This window comes from Pholis gunnellus, assembly GCF_910591455.1.
Source record: "Pholis gunnellus genome assembly, chromosome: 11".
In the NCBI taxonomy this organism is placed as follows: Eukaryota; Metazoa; Chordata; class Actinopteri; order Perciformes; family Pholidae; genus Pholis; species Pholis gunnellus.
Window position 1 is genome coordinate 12889198 of NC_136538.1, and position 21380 is coordinate 12910577.

At 44.8% G+C, this 21380-nt stretch overlaps 1 protein-coding gene across 3 annotated transcripts; it reads left to right on the plus strand.

The window, feature by feature from the left end:
• The first annotated feature begins 3326 nt into the window (after positions 1-3326).
• ldb1a (LIM domain binding 1a) lies at positions 3327-20365 on the plus strand. Of its 3 annotated transcripts, none has more exons than XM_079169024.1 (11): positions 3327-3526; positions 12549-12651; positions 13503-13547; positions 13763-13838; positions 14753-14855; positions 15244-15416; positions 15499-15621; positions 15713-15790; positions 15910-16033; positions 16214-16362; positions 18117-20365. In XM_079169024.1, the coding sequence occupies exons 1-11, from the start codon at positions 3499-3501 to the stop codon at positions 18168-18170; spliced, it is 1056 nt and encodes a 351-aa protein (XP_079025150.1). In that variant the 5' UTR covers positions 3327-3498; the 3' UTR covers positions 18171-20365. The 3 variants fall into 3 exon arrangements, with proteins under 3 accessions (XP_079025150.1, XP_079025151.1, XP_079025152.1); XM_079169025.1 differs by having other exon boundaries at positions 16214-16356; XM_079169026.1 differs by lacking the exon at positions 18117-20365 and adding an exon at positions 17246-18107.
• Positions 20366-21380: the final 1015 nt, after the last annotated feature.

A 21380-nucleotide genomic window follows, 5' to 3' on the forward strand; every position in this document is an offset into this window, starting at 1 on the left:
CTGGCCCGACCGGTCTGCTTCTCATTACACGTTCTAATGAATCCAATGCTGCTCATGTTTCCTCTACAGCTTTTCCTCCACCATACCAGAGGCTGTGCGTCTGTGGGAGCTGAGAGACTTGTGAGCTTGTCTGTCTGAGAGAGAGACAGAGAAAGAGAGGAACACCACTCTGCCCCAACACGCTCCTTAACTGCTACCTACTGCTGCTCTGCCGTTGCCATGGATACAGTGCCCCCCCCCCCCCCCCCCCCCGCCCCCTCTCTCCTCTCCCTCGGTGGGTATGGAGGGATGGGGCTGGAGAGGAGAGGAGAGAAGAGGCTCTGGCTGCTGCCTCTGCGTCATATTCATACCAGTGCAGCTGAGAGCTGCCCCCCCCCCCACCACCCCTTTTCCCCTCCTCCTCTTTCCTCCTCTTTCCTTCCTTCCTTCCTTCCTTCCCGCCTTCCTTCCTTCTCATCATCCAATTTGTACACTGCTAGATCCCCCCCTCCTCCATTTGTGGCTCCTATCTGCATCTGCTCATCACAGTCTCGCTCTCTCTCTCTCTCTCTCTCTCTCCCCCTCTCTCTCTCCCTCCCTCCCTCTCTCCCTCTCTCTCTCTGCTGGCGCAGCTTGGTTACTTCTGCGTGGCTGACCCGGGTGGACTTTTTCGAGCGAGTGTGGGCGCAGAAGAAAGAGGCAGACAAAGGTAAGCGTTGAGATGGAGGATTTTTAATGAATGTTTATGAGAGAGAGAGAGAGAGAGAGAGAGAGAGAGAGAGAGAGAGAGAGAGAGAGAGAGAGTGTGCAGAGAAGAAAAGCCGTGGAGGCGCAGAACAGCTGCAAGACAAAAGACTGAGAGGTGAGCATTAATGGCATGAACTCACCTGAGATAACAAGTATGCCGCCAGGAGCTTTTTAAACATTTTGTTGGGAATTAGGAAGAAGCAAGGTTTTCAGTGCACGTCTAGCAAGTGTCTGTCTGCTGTCAGAGGACAACACGAGTGTGTTAGAGTGGGAGTAGATGTCTACCTCAGCAAGCAAGGCAGTCGGCGTGTCTGTGTGCAGGCACTTTGCTGTCTGTCACATTGTGTTATGGAGCTGCTGCGTGTGCCCACAGTGGAGAGAACGGAGGGGGAACTTCATTATTCTCAGAGCAGCTTTTTGAGCGATGTGTGGATGTGTTGACAGAGCGGGAATCTCTTCATCTGCAGGAGTCTAAAAGAGTGAGAGGAGGAGAGGAGAGGAGAGAGAGAGAGCATGTCTGACAGTGCAGTCAGTGGTGAAGTGCTCATCTTCAAAGCCTAATCGCTCCTGGAAACAGAAGCCATTTCCCAAATCACATTGACGCACCCCTCCTCCTTTTCTCCCCTCTCGCGCTCTTTTTTTTTTCCCTCTCTTGCAGAGTTCGGGATGCCTCTCTCCATCTCTCAAATCTGCCTTTGTTCAGTGTTCACCGTCTTACAGTGGCAGAATCTTCCATAAATGTCAAACCCGCAAATTGCGACCTACAAGGCGCACAAGACGGACCGAATGGAAACAGAATAGCAGAGAGAGATGAGGGGACTCAGAGAGAGACAGACCTTGTTGAAACAGAAACAAAAAGTGTGTGTGTGTGTGTGTGTGTGTGTGAAGTGGAAATGAAAAGAGGGGGAGAAGACAAGTAAGGGGAAAAGAAGAGGAGGCCCGCAGGGTTGTTCATTGTGTCTCGGTCCTGAGAACAGTGTCTGACATCGTGTATGACATTTAACTGTGATGCGTCTGCCAGAGTGCTGGTGTGTGGGGAATGCGTCTGTCAGCTCGCGTTTCAGTGGAGACAGTCGCTTGTCTTTTGTTCGTATATTGGTTGTAAGTGACAGACAACAGAGATTTGAGGTTTTTATGGGCTTCGATTCGCTTGGGGGGGGCTTGAGGACGCATTCCATCACAATGACACTTTTATTGTAACTGTTCCATCCATCACTTTTTAGCAAGTATTTCAACTATCCATTACTTTTAGATAAGTTCTCTTCCTGCTTGCTAATTGGTTTTCATAAACTCAATTGCAACACGTATTGTTCAGGTGTTAAAGCTGACTCAGTACGTGAAAATATTTGCTAATGAAAATTCTGTTTTGTCAAAAAAAGTAGAGCCGCTCTACAGTCTTTACAAGTTACCATCTGGGGAATCACTGTACTAGACTATAATGTATGCAGTTAAGACTGAGGTTGTGTTTTCTTTAAACATTTTCCACGTTTGATTTGTCTTGCATTCAGCCACAATGACTCAATGATGCTGCTCAGTCTGTTATCCATCCGACAGGATCAGGCACACGAGCAACAAAGACATCCAGCTCACGGGAGTCACCTACGTGCTCGTGTGTTTGTGTAGTGAAGTGTGAGATTATGAGATTATTGGCTCGGAGAACAGGCCCCTCTCGAGCCAAGAGAAGTTATGGGATGAACGGGAAGGGAAACCGGAGACGTGGAGGGGGGAAAGGAAATGAAACAAAATCACATCAAGCTGCAGAAAAAGGTTGAGGTAATATCAACAGGGAGGGGAGATTAAATTGACGGAGTGAAGAAAGATTAAAAAAGCGAGAAAAGAGTTGGAAAAAGAAGCAGAGGCCGCTGGGCAAAGCGTCTGCAGTCGAGTCAGACTGTTTACATGCAGCCCCTGTTGGGTGTGAGCACGTGCACGGACGTACATGCGCGCTCTTCCTGCCTCCCATGGGTCTCCAGTGTCCCTGCGCTCCAGGTGGGCTCTGCATTTTTAATCGATACTGTCTGTAGTGATTAACACCAGTCTTCACTCTGCAGCAGAAGAAAAAATCAGACGGAAGGAGCGAGAGAGGGAGACAGAAAGAGAGATGGAAATCTGTCATACACGAGGCAGGGTGTATGAGTGAGCGTGTGTGTGTGTGTGTGTGTGTGTGTGTGTTTGTTTGGCAGTAATGACCCTCCGCCTCTGGGCTCCTACTGAGTATGTTTATCTCCCACGGCAGCACCGAGCAAAAATGGACGATGCATCACTGCCACACACACACACACACACACACACACACACACACACACACATACACACACACACACCTTGTGCATTTTCTCTCTTTCCTCTCCTTCGCTCTAATTGCCTCCCTCTTGCATTCTCCCTTTCACAAACACACTCACACACACACACACACACACACAGTCCCTCGCTCCATTCCATATTACTTACTCAAGTCTCACGTTATGTAAAGGCCCTTTCTTCCTATTTCCCTCCTCTCTCATTTTTCCCTCCCACTTGTGTTGCAATATGCCTATTAATGATGCAGTTAGAGCACCACTGCCAACTTCCTGCCTCTGACAGAGAGCGAGAGAGCGCGAGAGAGAGAGAGAGAGAAGAGTATAGTTGTGGTGTGCATGCCCTGCTTTGTACCACTCCCTCTAATCTCTCCACCCCTCTGTCCGTGTTGTTTTCCTCAGAGTTAGCCCATGCGAGCAGCGTGTGGACTGAGTGCAGCTGTTTCGTTCAGAGCAGAGCCCAACATGTGAGAAGATGTCTGTTGGAGGTTGTGCTTGTCCCGGTGAGTGCCTATACTCTCTTTCTCTTTCTGCCTGTCTTGGTTCTCTTTCCTCCTCCGTCTCTGTGCTCAGTGGTGCTGTCAGAAAGATGACTTATGTAAAAGTGCTGCAAAGCCGCCTAAGGGCCAGCGGCAAGCTGTGTGAGTGCGTGTGTCGGTGAAGCCGTGCTACACTCTCAACACATGTCCTAAAACAAGGTTGTAGACTGAGGCTACCACACTTTGGGATTGAGTTGCTCAGCAGACCCTCTCAGTCACGCTAGCTTGCTGCGCAGCAGATCAATGGCTCTTTGAGTTTTGTCACATACAGAGACACTGAGATATCAATAAGTGCTCCGCTTGCTGTTCACTCCTGTTCTCGGCTTTATCTGGCCACTATAGGTCTGCTCCTCCATTATTTGTGCTCTTATATGTCTCGAGGAGTTGGTGGAAATCCCTGCTTGCTGTCATAATAACTCTTATATTTGACCCATGGGGCACAACTGAATGAGGCAAAAGTACTTTACTCACTGCAAAATGGTTTAAAGCTTGTCTCTCTTGATGAATTCAAACCGTTAATGAAGGTACTTAAGTAGATTTAGTTAAGAGTTGAATTTGAGTTAAGCTGCTGTTTGGATAGTAGGCAGCTCTTTGTCATTGTGACTTTGCATTCCTGCATATTTTTGAATGCTGTTGTTATGCTTGGCTTGGCTTTTCTTTAATTAAACATTCTTGAGTTTTCAATAAAGGTAACACAAAATCTGGATTACTGCTAATGTTACTGCTAATTATCTTGTTGATACTCGGTACCCACACTCTGCTTCTGTGGTACAGTGTCAGAGGCAATCTAGTGCTTTCTGCACATGTCAAGTCTTTGGCAAGCAAAATGTAGTGGCAATATTTTTATCAAGCAGATCTTATAATCCATTCTCTCCCGTAAACCGTTTGACTTTGGAGCAACTTCTCTTCCACGGTGCCCCGGTGAGAGCAGGCAGGCTGCAGAGACGTTGCCCTGTGCACAGCGCCAGGGGACGGGCTGTGCACAGCACAAGGGAGAAAGTAACACATAGAAATTGAATCGTAGCATCTGCTCAGGGGGATCTCAGAGAGGGCAGATTGAATTAGGGTGTCAGTATCATTTTAATGGGGCTGCTCTGATTCATTGGTAGTCGCCTATCAGACAGAATAATATTAGAGGGGCCTCTGCTTGATGTTCTCCTCTCAGATCTTTTCTCTACGAGCTCGCTTCCTTGCCCTCTCCTGCCGTTTTCCAGGATATCTGCTCCTTCGCTCCCTCTGTTGACAGACCTAACTCTGGAGCAGAAACTTTTAATGATATCCACATGTTTTTTCGAAGGTTGTAAGGAGAAAGAGGCGGAACCAGAGAGATCTGCCATGTGCATGTTGCGGACCAACACTCACAGGTTTACACATGCAGGCGCGTGTGCACATGTACAGCATGCACGTACACACTCGCGCACATACGTACACCTTCACGAGGAGCCTGCTAGGACAAGTTTAAGCTGGCTGATCTGGCAGATAACCACGAGGCAACATTGATCAACACTGGTTTGCAGTGTCTCTCTCTCTCTCTCTCTCGCTGCCGTGCGCTGTAAATCATTATATTTGAAGACTGGTTTGTTTACATTCTTGTACGATGGTGGACGGAAGATCCTCCCCATTCTTTGTGTGTGTGAATTTGCATCGTGCAAAACTAATCCTCTCTTATTCTACAGCGCTGTCTCTTTTCATCAGGGCCCGTTCACTTTTGTTTTGTTCTTGGGTCAGAGCATTATAGAAGAGAGGAATCTGAACGGAGCGTATGTGCCATGTGGCAGACTGTGAGCCCATAATAAAGAACAGACTTCTCATGTCTGTCTAGCTCATTGACAACCCTGTGACATCCTGCTGTTGTTGTGACTTTGCTGTGAATCAGCCTTTTTAAGGCTTTGTTCCCCGCATGAAGGAGATCCGTCCTAACACAGTGGAGCCAATCACATCCTTTGTGCGGACTAAATGGTAAAAATAGATTGCCTGTGAGCTGAAGATACCCCCCCCCCCTCCCTCCCTCCCCTCCATTCTCACATGCAATCAAGCATGCGCTCCCCTCTGCTCACTACTCTCACCATCTCTCACCCATCTCACTTTAACCCCTCCCTCCCGTTTCTGCCTTCCTCATCTCACCCCCCCCCCCCCCCTCCCTTCCTGCCCTCCCTCTCTCACTCTCTGTCACTCCCTCGTCCCTTCTTCACTGCCTTTTGCAGTAACAGTGCTGTTACCTCATGCAGAAAGTCACATGGCTTCTGATTGGCGAAAAGTGACTTAAAGCAGAACCAAGATGGCAGCCAAACAGCCAGGGCTTTTTTGATTACCGTTACACAACAACACGGCAGCCTCAGCTTTATCTCACTGCGCTGAAAAGCGTGTGCCTCTCGGTTTTTTTTTCTCCTTCCTCAATTCTCCATTTCTTCTCTTCTCCTCGTCCCCTCCTCTCTCCACCCTAGTGAGTCTCTCAGATCTTGTTTGCTAGATCAAAATGGCTGTGTGTGCAGAGGCAGAGAGAAAGAAGGAATGCGTGGGAGACAGAGATGCTGGGGAGTCAGAGAGATGGGGGGGGGGGGGGGGGGGGGACGTGCTGTAGTGATGTCACATCTGCTGCGGGGCCGACAGGATGGCAGAGGAAAGCTGGCATGTGCCACAGCCGAGAGGAGGGGGAGGATGAGGAGACGACTAAATGTGTGGGAAGGAAAAAAAAGGTTTTCTATCAAAGCACACCTTTATTTGTGGGAGATGTGCAAGCCGCAGAGTCTTTACAACATGAAAGCAGGCTCGGTTACTGACTGAAGATAGACTGAAACAGAGCTGTGCTGAAAACAGAAGGTGTGAGGACAGCCGCAGTTATTTGAGAGCTTTGTGCTGTATTTCTGTGCCAATCGTGTATGTGCAAGTGGGACTGTTGGTGTAAATTTAGCATGCAAACATGTTTCTGTTAATGAGTGTATCATGAATTTGCCAGCCTGTTTGAGCTGGTTGGTGTCGAAGATGGAGTGTTCAAACAGACTTGAGTTGATAAACGTGTATGCAAATCGAGGCAAATGTTGACATATAACTGCTGCCATTTAACAGAATTCATGTTGAGCTTTGGACTGAAAATTCAGACAAGTGTTTCCTTAAAGTTAAAAAAAAAAAGCAGCGCTTCAAGACTTGAATTGATGATGTCAGAAAATGGAGGTGGGTTTGGTGGAGTTTGTCCATTTACTTGGAATTAGTGACTGACTCAGGGCTTTATGTTGCAAATTAGTTAAAGTGTCCAAATTCCAGTAAAAGCAGGTGCTGTGTCACAGTTGTTTCATTATTCACTATCTGAGGAGCGGCTCCAAGATTAGTCTCCAAATAACATCATCGCTGTCTCTCCGTTGTTCAGTTTAAGAACATTAAAACTCAACGGTATTATAAGAATACAAGTGAATTCTATTTCATGGTGGATTCACATTTTTTGTCACACATTACAGAAGTGCATAACAAGAGTAGCTGTATAAATGACCAAACCTCCAGTTTAAACTGCACAATCCTCTATGGATTGGCTTATTCTGCCTGGATTCAGATCAGTGACCTCTGTCATTGCAAGCGTCCACAGCACCGATCCTTCTTTACCTTGAACGCACGCTGTTTAACTTCCTTGCTGTCGGGCCACAGCCTGCGTAGTTCTGTCTGCTGCCGTGTTGCTATCACTACCAGTCAGGTGTCGCAGAACGGTGTCCCTGACAGGTTTGTGCTTCCACTGTGGCGGCTAGGAAAGCAGCGACAGGAGTGTGAACATGCTGTTCAGCAGCGCTCTCTACAGCTTTCCTCACGAATGCTTGACTCTCTCTGTCACACGTGTGTGTGCAGACACAATACGTTTGGAGGGCTTCGGGGAAAGCTTTACGGCATGTTTACACGTGTATGGCCTGTGTGGAGTCGACTTGTTTACAGCTCGCCTCAGTTTATTTATCGCGGTCAGCTTTTTTTAAAGTGCAATAGCTGTCTGACTGGAAGGATGCTTGAGTAACGAACCAAATGATTAAAAATCCATTTGACATTTTTCTGTATTAGAGACCACATTATTATTTTCCATTACAATGCATGGAAAGCATTTCAGAGTTAATGTTATGTGGTCCGCCTCTGCATAAAATAGTATGTGTAAAGTGTTCTTTGGAGCTATAGGGATCTATTAATACAAGGCGTCGTGTGTTGTACAAGACCAGTTTTTCAGTTACGAAATTAAAACGTAGTTCTTGTGTATTCCCATTTCATGTTCTCACTAAATGTGACTCTTACTGAATACAGATGAAATCCAATTCTCAGGACTGAAACACTCCCACAGTAATTTATGCAATATCCCATAACGTTGCTATATGATTCACACTTCCTTACAACCCATTTTCATGTGTTTCTTTTGTTTTTGTAATGATAATGATGATAATGCAGACTACCTTCAGATGCCATTAATATAAGCACTATTGTGCTTATTAAGGTTATTGGTTGATATAATCATGGAATCGGCAGATAAAGATCATAAAGATAAAAATGAGAGATTTTATAGATTATGTTAGCTGTGAATAGTGTACAGTAAAGTTCATTTTATTGTATTCTATTCATTGTATTCAATAATTGAAGCGTGAGGATGTTTGCAGCATATACCAGCAGAGGGAGATGCTGTTCTGTCACATCTGTTCTTTGTGTCCGTCCATCAACACTGACTGAGGAGCCATTGTTTTCAACAAAAGCTTATACATCTAGTCCTTTGTTACAACAAAAGGCTTTAGTCTTTCTTTTATGTTTTATTACCCTATAGCTGTCTAATTGTTTCTTTTCTGTCATAACTACACAGCCAAACTCTCTAGATTGGACCACAGTTACTTTAACCAAATTCTGAGTTGCATTGTTTTCCAAAATGTAATGATGTGGCCCTCAGATATGTTTGTGTCGTTCTCCTCCAATCTGAATAGTGAGTACAAGCTGCAGATGATGCTGTACATCTGCACTCTAAGCCTGACGGGGGCTTTATGCAGTAAGAGTGACTGGTCTGGGTCAGATGTGTTTACTCTCTCAATGAAATGCGCTGCTTCACTTATATAATTCTACAAACTGACTGGCAGCTCAAGTGAAAGCCTCAACAAATTGAGCTTTAAATGCACTTTCAGACCACAAAAGGTTTTCCGGGCTTCAAATATATTGCTTGTAAACATTAGAGTGGTTATTGATTAAAAGTGAGGCTGCAGATTATACCCTTACATAATCTGAGGCTCAGGATTGAGGACATCAGCCAAGTCAATCATTTTTCATAAGCCTTTACGAAGTTGGCTTGAATTAAACAGCCTGTTTAGGTAAATAGTCTTTGTGGCAGATTTGCTGAACAGTGTGAACAAAATGTCTGAATCAGACAATTAATTTTGGGGTTATTACACTCAGGACAGACTGACATTCCCTTCATTCCTCATGACTGCTTATTATGACTGAACTGCATGTTAATGCCCCCACCGTAGAAAGGTTTTATAAATGCACACGGTTCTCATACTGCAGAGCTTCACAGGAGTTTATGTTATGTGCTTGAATGCAGGAGTTTCAAAACTCAAAAAGTGAAATATCATTTTTCATCGTACTGACATCTATTGTTTGTATTCAACAATCAACCTTTATAGTGTGTTATTCCTCATGAAATGTGCTGAGAGATATACTGAGGGTCTACTTGTAGGTCCCAGCCTTTCTGTTAAGTATATATTTAATACAATCTGGCAAAATCCTTAAAAGGGCTTCAGTCTTAATACCTCCAGCTTAATTATACGCTATGTCTTTTTTAAAGACTGTATTTATCATTTGTCATAATTATGAGCGCACAGGGATAGTTTGTATCTGAGGGCATCATGTCTGTCTTGTAATAATGAAGAAATACTGTAAACGTAACCTCTTAAGTACCACTGATCCACGCGTTTGTCCCTCTTTATAAACCCACGCAGCGTAGCCAAATGTTTTCTGAACCCCCCAAACTTCAAAATTCGAGTTAACACCCCGAAGTTTCCAAAAGTACCTAATATGTCAGGGTGAATTTTGTGGAAATGTGTGTAAAATAATGCACATATCAAGAATGCATGAACCCTGTTGACACTGTGTAAACACCACACAGCTTCCACGAGGACTCAGAACAAGATGATACCAAACGATGCTGTCAGACTGTGGAATAAGATTATTCTGTCAATCTGTAACAGCATGTTTAAGATGCAAAATGCAGGCTGATAACCGTTCCTCCTGATGGGTGCCACCTGTACCACTACGGGGGCCACTGATGCACGCATGGGTCCCGGACAAGACAGATTGGGGTCCCTGGCTGTCATGGAGGCAGGCCTGTGTTTATCTCGGTGTGTTTTGATGGGATGGGCGGGGGCGCGTGCAGGAGGCGGGGCCTTTGTTTTTTTTTCCTCTCCGTGTCTCGGCTGGCAGGAACAAAGGGTCCTCCTGTAGTAGTAACGTTAGTAGTAAATAGGTAGCATCGTCCACTAAACAAATGACATTTAAAAACAATTAGTTGGGGATTGCAAATTGTCAGGAACCAGTGCAACGAGCTGGAGTGTTTCACTTCCCGTCTCTCGTGTTGTTGGGGTGCAGGACTAACGTTACATTGTCGACGGACGGCGCTGGAGCTTTCGCCGTCCAGCCGCTCCGGCTAGCAGCGAAGCTAGCTGGCTAGAAACACACCGAGCGGAGGTGTTGAGCAACACCGCGTTTCGGTGGACCTTTCTCTGCAGGTAACTCGAACGCACAGCCACGCTACCTTTGACAGCTCCGCTGGTCCACAGTAAACACGCACGGGGAATCATACGTGGGTGGCGGTAGTTCAGCAACTAGCTTACGTTAACGTTAAGCTACGTTAATAGCTTAGCAATGGCATCTGTCCTCTGTAGACGTTGAATGAACGCGGCCCTGTGCTCCACTTTACGCCTGGTCCAGTGTGTTGAAGTGAACACAGGCTTATTTTTTTTAAATGTCGACTGTGCTACAGACTGAGCTAGCGTTGTACCAGTAAGCCGTGGATGGATGTTGGCAGTCTTGGCTCATTTGTTTCGGATGTTTTGTTGGCTGTGGGCCAGCCTCTGGATGCTCGTCTATTGTTTGAGAGGACTGAACTGCACCTAAAAGTCTCACTATTTTAACGTCACCGTTGTTGGAGTGCTTCTGCATCACGGTGACTCATCTTAATGATGTCCTCCTTTTCAAAGGATGCTTACTTGCATGGAGTCCTCCATCTCTAGCGGTATTTGTCATGTGTACCTGAACATGTCTTTCATCAAAAAATACTTATTCAAAAGATGTCTTGCCCGTGAAATGGGCCATACATAATGCATCTGTTGTCGTGTTTCAGGCTGTTGACGGTGCATGGTTTTACAGGGTGTGTGTTCGTGATTATTCAAGGGCGAGAATAAACTGTGTCAGCATTTTGTGCAGAATGTGTGTTTCTGAACGTGGAGGCATTACATAATGGAGAAAACAAGACTTCTACTCATATTTCTTGTGTTTGGCACAATATGCATCAGCATTAGATTGAATGAAGACTTCAGGATTTGTGGGTTGAATGCTGTCTGGGGCTACTTGTGTTTTGGGGGAGGGGGGGGGGCCTATAGGTCAGACGTGATGCATATAGAGAAGTATTGTTGGGTGCCCCTGAGCAGGATCACCCACATAGCAATCGGGAGGAGAGGATGACCTGCCAGGGTTGTCCTGAAGCAAGGGAGTAAACGAAGGAGGAGCGGTGAATGGGGACGGACAGATCACAGTTCACACTGTCATACTTAACCCCAACGCCTGCCTGTCTCTCTCCATTTGTATATCTTGACTTTAACTCATTACCATGTGTAGAGTAGTCTGTCTGGCCTAATCAAACATGCAGCCGTTATGTTTGATCCTGCATTAGTGTGGCTCAGTGTTCATTTGGCACAATCACCAATGTTGTATGCCTGGCTGACAGTGGCCGAGGGTTGTGCATCAATTGCAACGGTGTAAAAGCAACACATTCACATAATGCTGCCTTCAGGTATCTGTTGGGAATACCAGATTTACAAGCAGGACACGCTAAAACCACATTATACAGGGATCCAACACAGAAACCTTTCCTTATCTGTTATCTGAAGCTGTGGGGTGGGTGTTATGTGCAAGCCCGGGTCAAATTTCATGGGGTTGTTTTTTTTCTCAACATCCCAGTCCGCTACGGTTTGGCTGCTTGGGTATGCAGGTTTTTCTTAATCAGGCCTAATTACATGCAACGTAAAGTCTCCTTGAGTAGAGATACCGCAAAGATTTGTTTCTAAGAGAACTGAACTGTTTGAGCGTGAATGCTTTATCTGGACAGACGAGGGTTAACAACAGCCGGGCAATGCATGGGGGGATGGGTAGAAGAGGCAACTAGGGGGGAGACACACACACACACACACACACACACACACACACACACACACACACACACACACACACACACACACACACACACACACACACACACACACACACACACACACACACACACACACACACACACACACACACACACACACACACACACACACACACACACACACACACACACACACACACACACACACACACACACAGCAGAGGCGCATGGTTAGGATCACATGGGGCTGAATGCAGGGAAGAGGGCTCCCTATAATGGTACAAAACACAAAGAACATGTCAGACGATCTCCTCTGCGTGTCGTTCCCCAGTTCACTGATTGTTTTCTCAGATTTCTGTGGGCTAATAAATATTTCAGTTTTTTCTTTCTGTGATTTGTTTTCTTGTCCGTTTACCAGATAGAAGATGGATTAGATAATGAAAGCAGCAGGAAATTGTTTTGGCAGTGTGCTTTTTTTTTTTTTCTTTTTAAATCTCAAGAGAATCATCCAGCATTAGATTACTTGGATGATGCTGTGATTTGAATGAGCTAAATCTAAATCTCCTCTAAATCTCTGCTCTTTTTTTTCCCCCTCCGTCTCTGCCGTGTGCTCGTGTGCAGGCTGTTCGTCAAAGTCATTCAAGCTGTACTCTCCTAAGGAGCCCCCCAACGGCGGCAGCTTCCCCCCCTTCCACCCAGGCGCTATGCTGGACAGAGATGTGGGGTAGGTTTCTCTATAGATAATGATGTGTATTGATGCTTTATGGCTTGTACTCGCCGTTCAAAAGTTTGCAGTCACCTGTTATATTGATGTGTTTCTTCTTTCCTGTGATAATGACGATTTTAACGGAGACGGGAGAGTTTAATTCAGACACCAAATGTATTATTTACATTTGAAGTAGTTTGGCCCCAAAAGAAGTTTAATCAATGTCCCCACAGTGTTACAATACCCGTCGATTTTAAAAATGATTTCTCGGTCCTGATTGTAGTTGTGACCACGGATCACTATTGAACCGGTGCTTGCATTTGAGTTCTGAATATTTTGGGCAGCTGTTTTTTTCGTGTAGCTCTCTGCTCAGTGGCTAGATTGAAGCTGTTTAAACTGTAATTTGGTAATAATTGTTAAAAATAGTATAATATTGCAGCTTGTTATGGGCATTGTCATGCACTTGACACTGAACCCGGAACTTGTTCCCTTTTAAATCTGCACACGTTTGATGCCGAGCTTCCGGTTTACCAGAGACTGACTGGTGATTTCTTCTCATCTTATTCTTAAGAGAAGCAGCAACAATCGGCTTAATTAAAAGTGACAAACAAAGATGGATGCCATACTGACACGCAGTGCAGTCATAACATTTTACAGTACTTATTAAATGTTAAGTTGTTTTTTTGCAAGTGTTGAATATTTCAATACCCTCGTATTCTATTGTAATGTGGATTTTTATCGTTAGCCCTGAATCCAGTAATTGGTTCCAAACAGTTCTGAGATCAAAGTGTAGAACTAAAGACGCACATCCTTGTTGTTATGTTTGTTAGAAAATGGTTGCTGATGTTTGTTCTTTTTGTTGTTCCTAGGCCGACACCCATGTACCCCCCGTCATACATGGAGCCTGGAATGGGGTGAGTACACTGCCACTTGCATAGTGAACACACAGTTGTGGTTTGTCTCAGCTCAGAAGTCATTTTTAAAGCCTTGTGCTCTGTTCATTTTAGAACACTTTGTTATTAAGTTAAGTGTGAAACTGCTCGTGGCTCGGGGTATATATGTGTGTGTGTGTGTGTGTGTGTGTGTGTGGAAGCCACCGAGTGTTGAGTCCCCCTGTTCTCTGTTTCAGGAGACCCACACCGTACGGGAACCAAACAGATTACCGGATATACGAGCTGAACAAAAGGCTACAGAATTGGACAGAGGTGAGAGTCACTTCATCACTCACATAGAGAGTAATAAGAAATCAACACCAAACTGTTGCGCTGCAAAAACACACAGCATCCGAGTTTCGCTTTCCAGTTGGTTGCGATTACAATCTCTAGTGCAACATCGTGCAGCTCCTGTGAACTACTTGCTGTTTTCAAATTTTCCCTCCCAGCTGCCTGAGAACGCACCGACTTCATTTACATTCAGGCTCTAATAAGACTATCTGATCAACCTGGCCAAAACATAATTAGAGTGCCGACTGAGCACTTGTAGCAAGCCACGCTTTTCATGTGGCTGTCTGTCTGCACTCTGTTACAAATGTATCCCCACTAACTCCTGTGCATTGTGGGGATTTTAACCACAATTTAAGTTTTATGTCCAATAAAACACCCGACGACATCTGAATGGCAGCGTGCCTCGTTTAGAAAGTCCACCTTCAGTGTTGTTTTGACTTCTTCACTGCACAACAAGATATTTCAGAGCTTCTGCAGTGCATGATCTGTTTTAAATAAATCCATTGTCTTACATTGACCAGAGGAAGTAGTGGTGATTAATCAAATAAACAGTACATTTGAGGGAACAAGAGTTTCTGCTGCTTGTCTTTGAGCGGTTTTGCAATAATCCATTGTTTCACATCGACCAGAGGAAGAAGAGTTGAATGTTTATCGAAATATAAAATTTGAGGAAACAAGAACTTCTGCTTCTTGTTTGTTTACTCATATTATCTATTATGTAACTTCCTCATCTCTTCATAGCAAACAAGCTGTATTACACTCGAATGCTGTTTTTATTATTGTATTATTGTGATTTTCTGATGGCGTGATTCGCCTCATGTATAATTTGACCAAAGTTAGGCTTTTACATTTGAAGGAATGAAAGTTGAGAGGAACGGTTCTTCATCTGCTTTCAGGACTGTGACAATCTCTGGTGGGATGCCTTCACCACAGAGTTCTTTGAGGATGACGCCATGCTCACCATCACCTTCTGTCTGGAGGATGGACCCAAACGATACAGTAAGAAGAATTTAAAAGTTAAAAAAATAAAATAAAATGCCACCGTTTGTTTGTATTTTCAGGTTCTAATTGTAAATGTAAAGACTGTGAAACTGTTTTTATTTTAGTAATGTCCCATAATGATTATCTTCAAAATGTCCAGATGTTTTTATCTTAATGTTTTATATCTTTATCATATATCTTTCATCTTTCTTTTTTTTTTTTTTAATCATTCATCAAGATACGGCTGTTATCTGTTACCTGTTGGTAGCATGATGTATATCCTCTCTGCTCTTTATTTTATCTTTTTCACTCTCACATGTTGTGCTACTATACTAAACACACTTTCTCTACGTGGGTGATTCAAATTGTATTTTATTTATTGACAAAGCTCTATTTTTGTGTGCAGCCATCGGCAGGACTTTGATCCCACGATACTTTCGAAGTATTTTTGAGGGGGGCGCCACCGAGCTGTTCTATGTTTTGAAGCACCCGAAGGAGTCCTTCCACAGTAACTTTGTGTCTCTGGACTGCGACCAATGCACCATGGTCACCCAAAACGGCAAACCCATGTTCACACAGGTACCGGATGCAACGTGTTCAGCCGTCCCTCTCGTTCCCGTTGCTGCTGCCGTGACTTGTAACTTTCTCTCCCGTGGTTCAGGTTTGTGTGGAGGGCCGCCTGTACCTGGAGTTCATGTTCGATGACATGATGAGGATCAAGACGTGGCACTTCAGCATCAGACAACACAGAGAGGTCCTACCAAGGAGCATTCTGGCTATGCATGTGAGTTCCAGACCCAAATAAACTCCGCCGCTCAAATGCACATACTGTACGTGCACTTTATTCATTTAATCCTTTCAACATAATCACGCAGGATCCGCAAATGCTCGATCAGCTGGCTAAAAATATCACCAGATGTGGGCTGTCCAACTCCACACTCAACTACCTCCGTGTAAGCACATTTCCCTGTGATCATGTTGTTCTCTTTTTGATCGGTCATTAAATTAACCTCAGCTGCAACGGCCTGTTAACGCTCTTTCTGTTTGGTTCCTCTCGTTATCCTCCGTAAAGCTATGTGTGATATTGGAGCCCATGCAAGAGTTGATGTCGAGGCATAAGACCTACAGCTTGAGCCCCAGAGACTGCCTGAAGACTTGCCTCTTCCAAAAGTGGCAAAGAATGGTAGCACCTCCAGGTAACGCGCGCACACACCTTTTCCAAATTGCCTGTGGCGTTTATGGCGGTGTGGCCCTTGCGTTCATTAAGCCGCGGAGCACAAACTAATCCGGTTGCAATTGAAAAAAAAAACCCAACAGATTTACATTCTCTTAAATATGTGATTATGAAACATGTCTTCCACCTGTCGTCTACGTAGCCGAGCCAGCCAGACAAGCTCCAAACAAGCGGCGGAAACGGAAGGTGTCCGGTGGAAGCACCGTGAGCACCGGCGGAGGCAGCAATAACAACAGCAACAGCAAAAAGAAGAGTCCAGCCAACAGCTTCTCTCTCTCCAACCAGGTACCTGTAAGCATTACATCTACTTAACCTCTCTCTGCACCGTGGAGGATAAGACACGGGGGTGGAGGGGTTGGAAATACAGCCACGGGGGTTAGGGAGTTATTTGTGGATGTCAGGTGTAGCAGCAGGATAGAGATAGCAGAGGGATGCCTCTGGAAGGGTTGCTTTCTATAACTCTTCTACGGATGAGTAGATCTAGTTAGTAGACTCCTGATGTGAACCAGTGATGGGCAGTCCCTGGTCCTCTGGGGCCACAGGTTTATGGGTTAAACTATTTTGGGGCCATGGGGGGGGGGGGGGGGTTAGGGTTACCGTGCTCTGATTTCCAGTGGGGACGGTTAGGTCTTAGTCCGCTGTATCATCTTGGTTTTAGAGTTAGTCTCTCAGAGCACACGATTCACACAGCCCTGCTGTCTTTGCTGACTTGGTTGCTTGGTTGAGCGAACGAGACCCGAGGTGGAATGAAACAGCCCCCCCCCCTCCCCCCTTTCCCCCCTTGATGCAGCACTCAAGGTTCAGGGACGCCCACTGCTGGCCGGTAGGGAGGGCCCTTGACCCTGGTTCTTGGAACGGGGGAAGGGAGTCAAGGCCACAACGGACACAACTGTCAGGGTAGATGCCCTGACAACACCTTGTCCTGTTGGGATTGGTTCAGGAATAAAAGGACACGAATACCTCAGGTTTTAATACTCTTTGTCCCTGAAACGCATCTTGAAGTATCAATTATCATGCATATCATAAAGAAAAGAAGCTGAAATTGAACCAAGTTAAATCGCTAGACCGTAGGCAAGAAAACACTCCACTTACAACTCGTCCGTGCAGCCAGTCATTCCGCGCAAACCCCTGTATTATGGGGATAATATGTACCGGCCCTTGCTGTCCCCTTTAGGACGTGATGATGGTGGGAGAGCCCACTCTGATGGGAGGGGAGTTTGGTGACGAGGACGAGCGTCTGATCACACGGCTGGAGAACACGCAGTTCGATGGGGCGAATGGCCTGGAGGATGAGGACAGTTTCAACAGCTCGCCTGCACTTGGGGCACACTCGCCCTGGAACAACAAGGCTCCCTCCAGTCAGGAGAGCAAGAATGACAACTCCCAGTCGTCCCAGTAGAGCGCTGAGGTCTCAGCCAGCCCCCCCTTTTTTGTCAATGCTTAAATCCTACTGGGATCCACCTGAGCCGACACACTAGCGAGAGGAGTCCGTGAGGGTGGCCTCGAGCACTTGTGTTTGATTACTTTCTGTTTGTTTTGTTCCGTCATGTTCATTTTATGACGAAAGGAGAGCGGTTAGGAGAAGGGACGGTAGCTGATGGACTGATGAAGCTCTTAACTGTCACATGAAGGACAGAGTCGGCCGAGTCGCTCCCTCACATAGTTGCACATGACCAGTGGTGCTCAGCCTTGGCCCTTGTCTGCTCGGCTCCAGTCAGTCCTCTTAGAGGAGTGGGTGAGACTGGCGGGGGTGTGTTTGCATGTGTCTTTACCCCCCCCCCCCCACCATCAAAGCTCACCACAGGGTTTGAGCCAAAGTTGGCATGTCCTGTTGTCCAGTGGGTTCTTGTTCCAACCTCGGGTCTCTCAGGCATGCGTTCTCCTTGACGACGCACCACGTTGTTTCTGTTGTGCTCGTGTCACAGGGAAGAAATGCTGAGCTTTTATTTAACTTATTTTTTTGCAGGCTGCAGAAAACTGTGTGCACTCTTTAGTATCAAAATTCAACGTTCGGTTTTTAAAAACTCAATTATTTGTTTTTGTAGGACCTGGTTGGAACAAAAACCTGTACAGTGCCGGAGCTTGAGGACCGGAGTTGAGAACCACTACGCTAAATCTTAAACACACACACACACACACACACACACACACACACACACACACGCATACACACAAACACTGACACACACACACACACACACACACATACACACACACACACACTGACACATACATGCACACACACCCACACACACTCACCTACACCTGCAGCATAAAACATTGAGGTACTGGAGAGAGGTGGTACGCAGCATGTCTGGACCAGATGCTACAGAAGTGTGTTTTCATTTTCTATGTTTTCGACTTGTTTTGAATTGTTTTTATTTTTGTAAACAATTTCTAAAAAATAAACAGACAAGCAAGCAAACAAAAACACCCCAGAATATTCTTTGCACTGTTTTCCACGATTAACTCCAATCTATTTTTCTTATGAATTGACGGTGTATTTGTTTTCCTATTATTGCTAATGTAAGAGCTGTAAAACATCTGGAACCTGCAGTATATTAATGTATACGTATCGCTGTTAGATCATTCTTCTTGTGACGGTAATAACTTCCATGTAAGTCTACGCTTAATATAATGTCATCCATCCGTGTCAGCCGTCGGCAGGTCCATCGGCTTCAGTGCTAGAGAACCAGTTTGGGAGAACAGGGCTGGTGTGTTTTACTGTCCTCCATCTTGTTTGATGTGAGAACAAAGCAGCACACTGTGAACTCTTCTCCCCACTAGTTTTCCATCCTGGATCTGTTGACTTGTCATTGCAGACCTGTTTTGCTTTGTCTTGAAATCTCTTATCTGGGGGACCTCTCTTCAGAGAACATTACGGAAAACGTCTTAAATTTGCTACTCAAAAATATTTTAAAAACAAGTTTTGACAGGATTGTAAAATAAGAAGAAAAAAAAAAGACTTTTGTATTAACTTAAGTTTCCCAGAAATGTTTGTAATCGCAATTAAGAAAGCTGCAGACCAAGGAGCTACATGTAAAGATTCTTCAGATATTGATTACACTGCGCTGTTTGTTTTATGACCAATCATTTTGTTGGCTTTACTCCTCATATTTGTGTCTGTGCTTGTATATTTTTAGGTAGTCATTTCTGTAAAAGTCATTCTATGTATTCCTCCCTAGAATTATGAGAAACTCAATCTAATGTAAAGAGATTAAAATCCTCTCTTCTTTTTTTTTTTTTTGAACGTGATTTTTAATGGTACAATCACTGATAAAAGAATTTTGCCCTCATTTTAGCAAACTGTATTTATTTTTCTATGTATTGACATTCTGTTTAGGTCCAACCCACCTGTACTATACTCATGATATATGTAGAAGTTTGTTGGGCTGCTGAGTCAGTTAACGCTAATACCGGCCATTCCATCACTTGTGTGTGTTTTGTTTTTTTTGACATGTGGCTCACAGTTCTGGCCAGTTCAACTTGTCAGACGAACTGAAAATCAATAAATAACCACATTTAGAGAAAGTGTTGACCTCTAAGTTAGCCTTATTTTTCTGTTATGTCGCTCAATTTTAAGGTGAGTCGTCCTGATAAAGAGCCTGGAGTGCATAGATGCTGGGATTGTCCCACAATGGAGCAGTCCTCACTGAAACCTGATCAGATTTACCTAAACCCTCTGATTTACCTAAACCCTCTTTTGTAATGGATTTGTTGGATTTTTTTTTTCCCCAGATACATTTCAAATCTGTAACCAATGAGTGAAAAAAATGCAAAAGTACATTTTTCTTTCATGGAGATATGCTGACCATTGACATGTTATCCTGAGGAGGGGACCCTCTTGAGCTTGACCTTTTCCTGTTTACTCATCACCCAGCTCTTGGATAGGAATTTCCAAACTCACCCAGCAGGGGTCTCCCAGAGCACCAGGACAGACTGAGCTGTCAGAAATCCTCCACCATTATATCTGACAGAAATGCTGTTTGTAAATCTACACCGAGCTGCAGGCTATTGTTCCTAAGCCCTTACTTATCGTCTCTTGCAGCCCTATAGTGTATCTACTCAGCAGGCCGACACAGAATCAATCTGGGGGGGAACTTTTCAACACCCTGTGTTTCCTAAGTTGACATCATTTAGGGAATAGGGGTTTGTGAAATGTGAGACAAAGCTGAAATGGCAAAATCACCAATAGCTGGCTCCTGTAGCACCTCACCATAGGGGTGATTTTATATCTATATTTTTTGCCAGGTTTCTGTCATTGATAATTCATGTATGGTATCAATAAAGATGAATTTTCACTGAAAAGCTTGGTTGTTATTGGCTGTGCATCTGTCAATGTGATGTCTAAATGTGTTTTTATCGTGCTGCTCTGCTCCTAACAGGATAATCACACAAAAAGAATAAAACCAGTAATTACAGGAGCCAATTACTCAAATACAGTGGTGGGCTGTGTATTTTATACCCGGGCCTTCAGTGCTGCCCTACTACAGTTCAACCACCTCCTAATAACCTCATTATGACGCCACAGCTATTCTTTTTTTTCATGTATATTCACATATCACTGCAACATTTGACAAGTGAAATAAAATGTTACATGAAGCTCAACACCTACAAATACACTAACTGCAGAGTGTCAGGAGAGACAAGTCGGATAAAGGAAAGATAAGGGTTTATTGTGAACAAAGGATATGTGATGATAAAGTCTTCAGAGTCTTTGGCGCTTGGACTCTACAAGGAGATTTGTAACGGAGGGGCGTCTGCCCGGAGCAGCAGCGAGATGAATCCCCCCTGTGGAGTCCAGACAATGGTGGTGATGGTGGCTGAAGATGATGAATCTGCAAAGATTGGGCGGAGATGAGGAGGTGGAGGGTTGCGTAACAGCAGCATGAATGTACTGGAGGTAGAGAGACAATCCTATTTAAAAGAGAGAGCAGCAAGACTTGGCCAACCAAGTGATTGTGTCGCTCTCATCATCTAGACAGCTGATATGATTGACAGCCCCGAACAATGACAGCAGGGAAACAATGAGCATGCATGAGGAGTGATTGGTAGATGTATGAGAAATAAACTACGGGCTTAGGCATGCAAGAGTACAGTCTTCCTGACTGAACTTAGGCTAGAGCTTCATAAAGAATGCAGGTCTATCACTATGATGCAGCATGATGGGATGCTTCGTCATTAACGGACAATGCATATAGTCAAAATCAATGTAATTAACACAATGACAAGAACAAACTCACAAGAAATCAGTCACATGTATTTCTATGACAACAAAGCAGGTAGAATAACATAAAACCCAAATAACA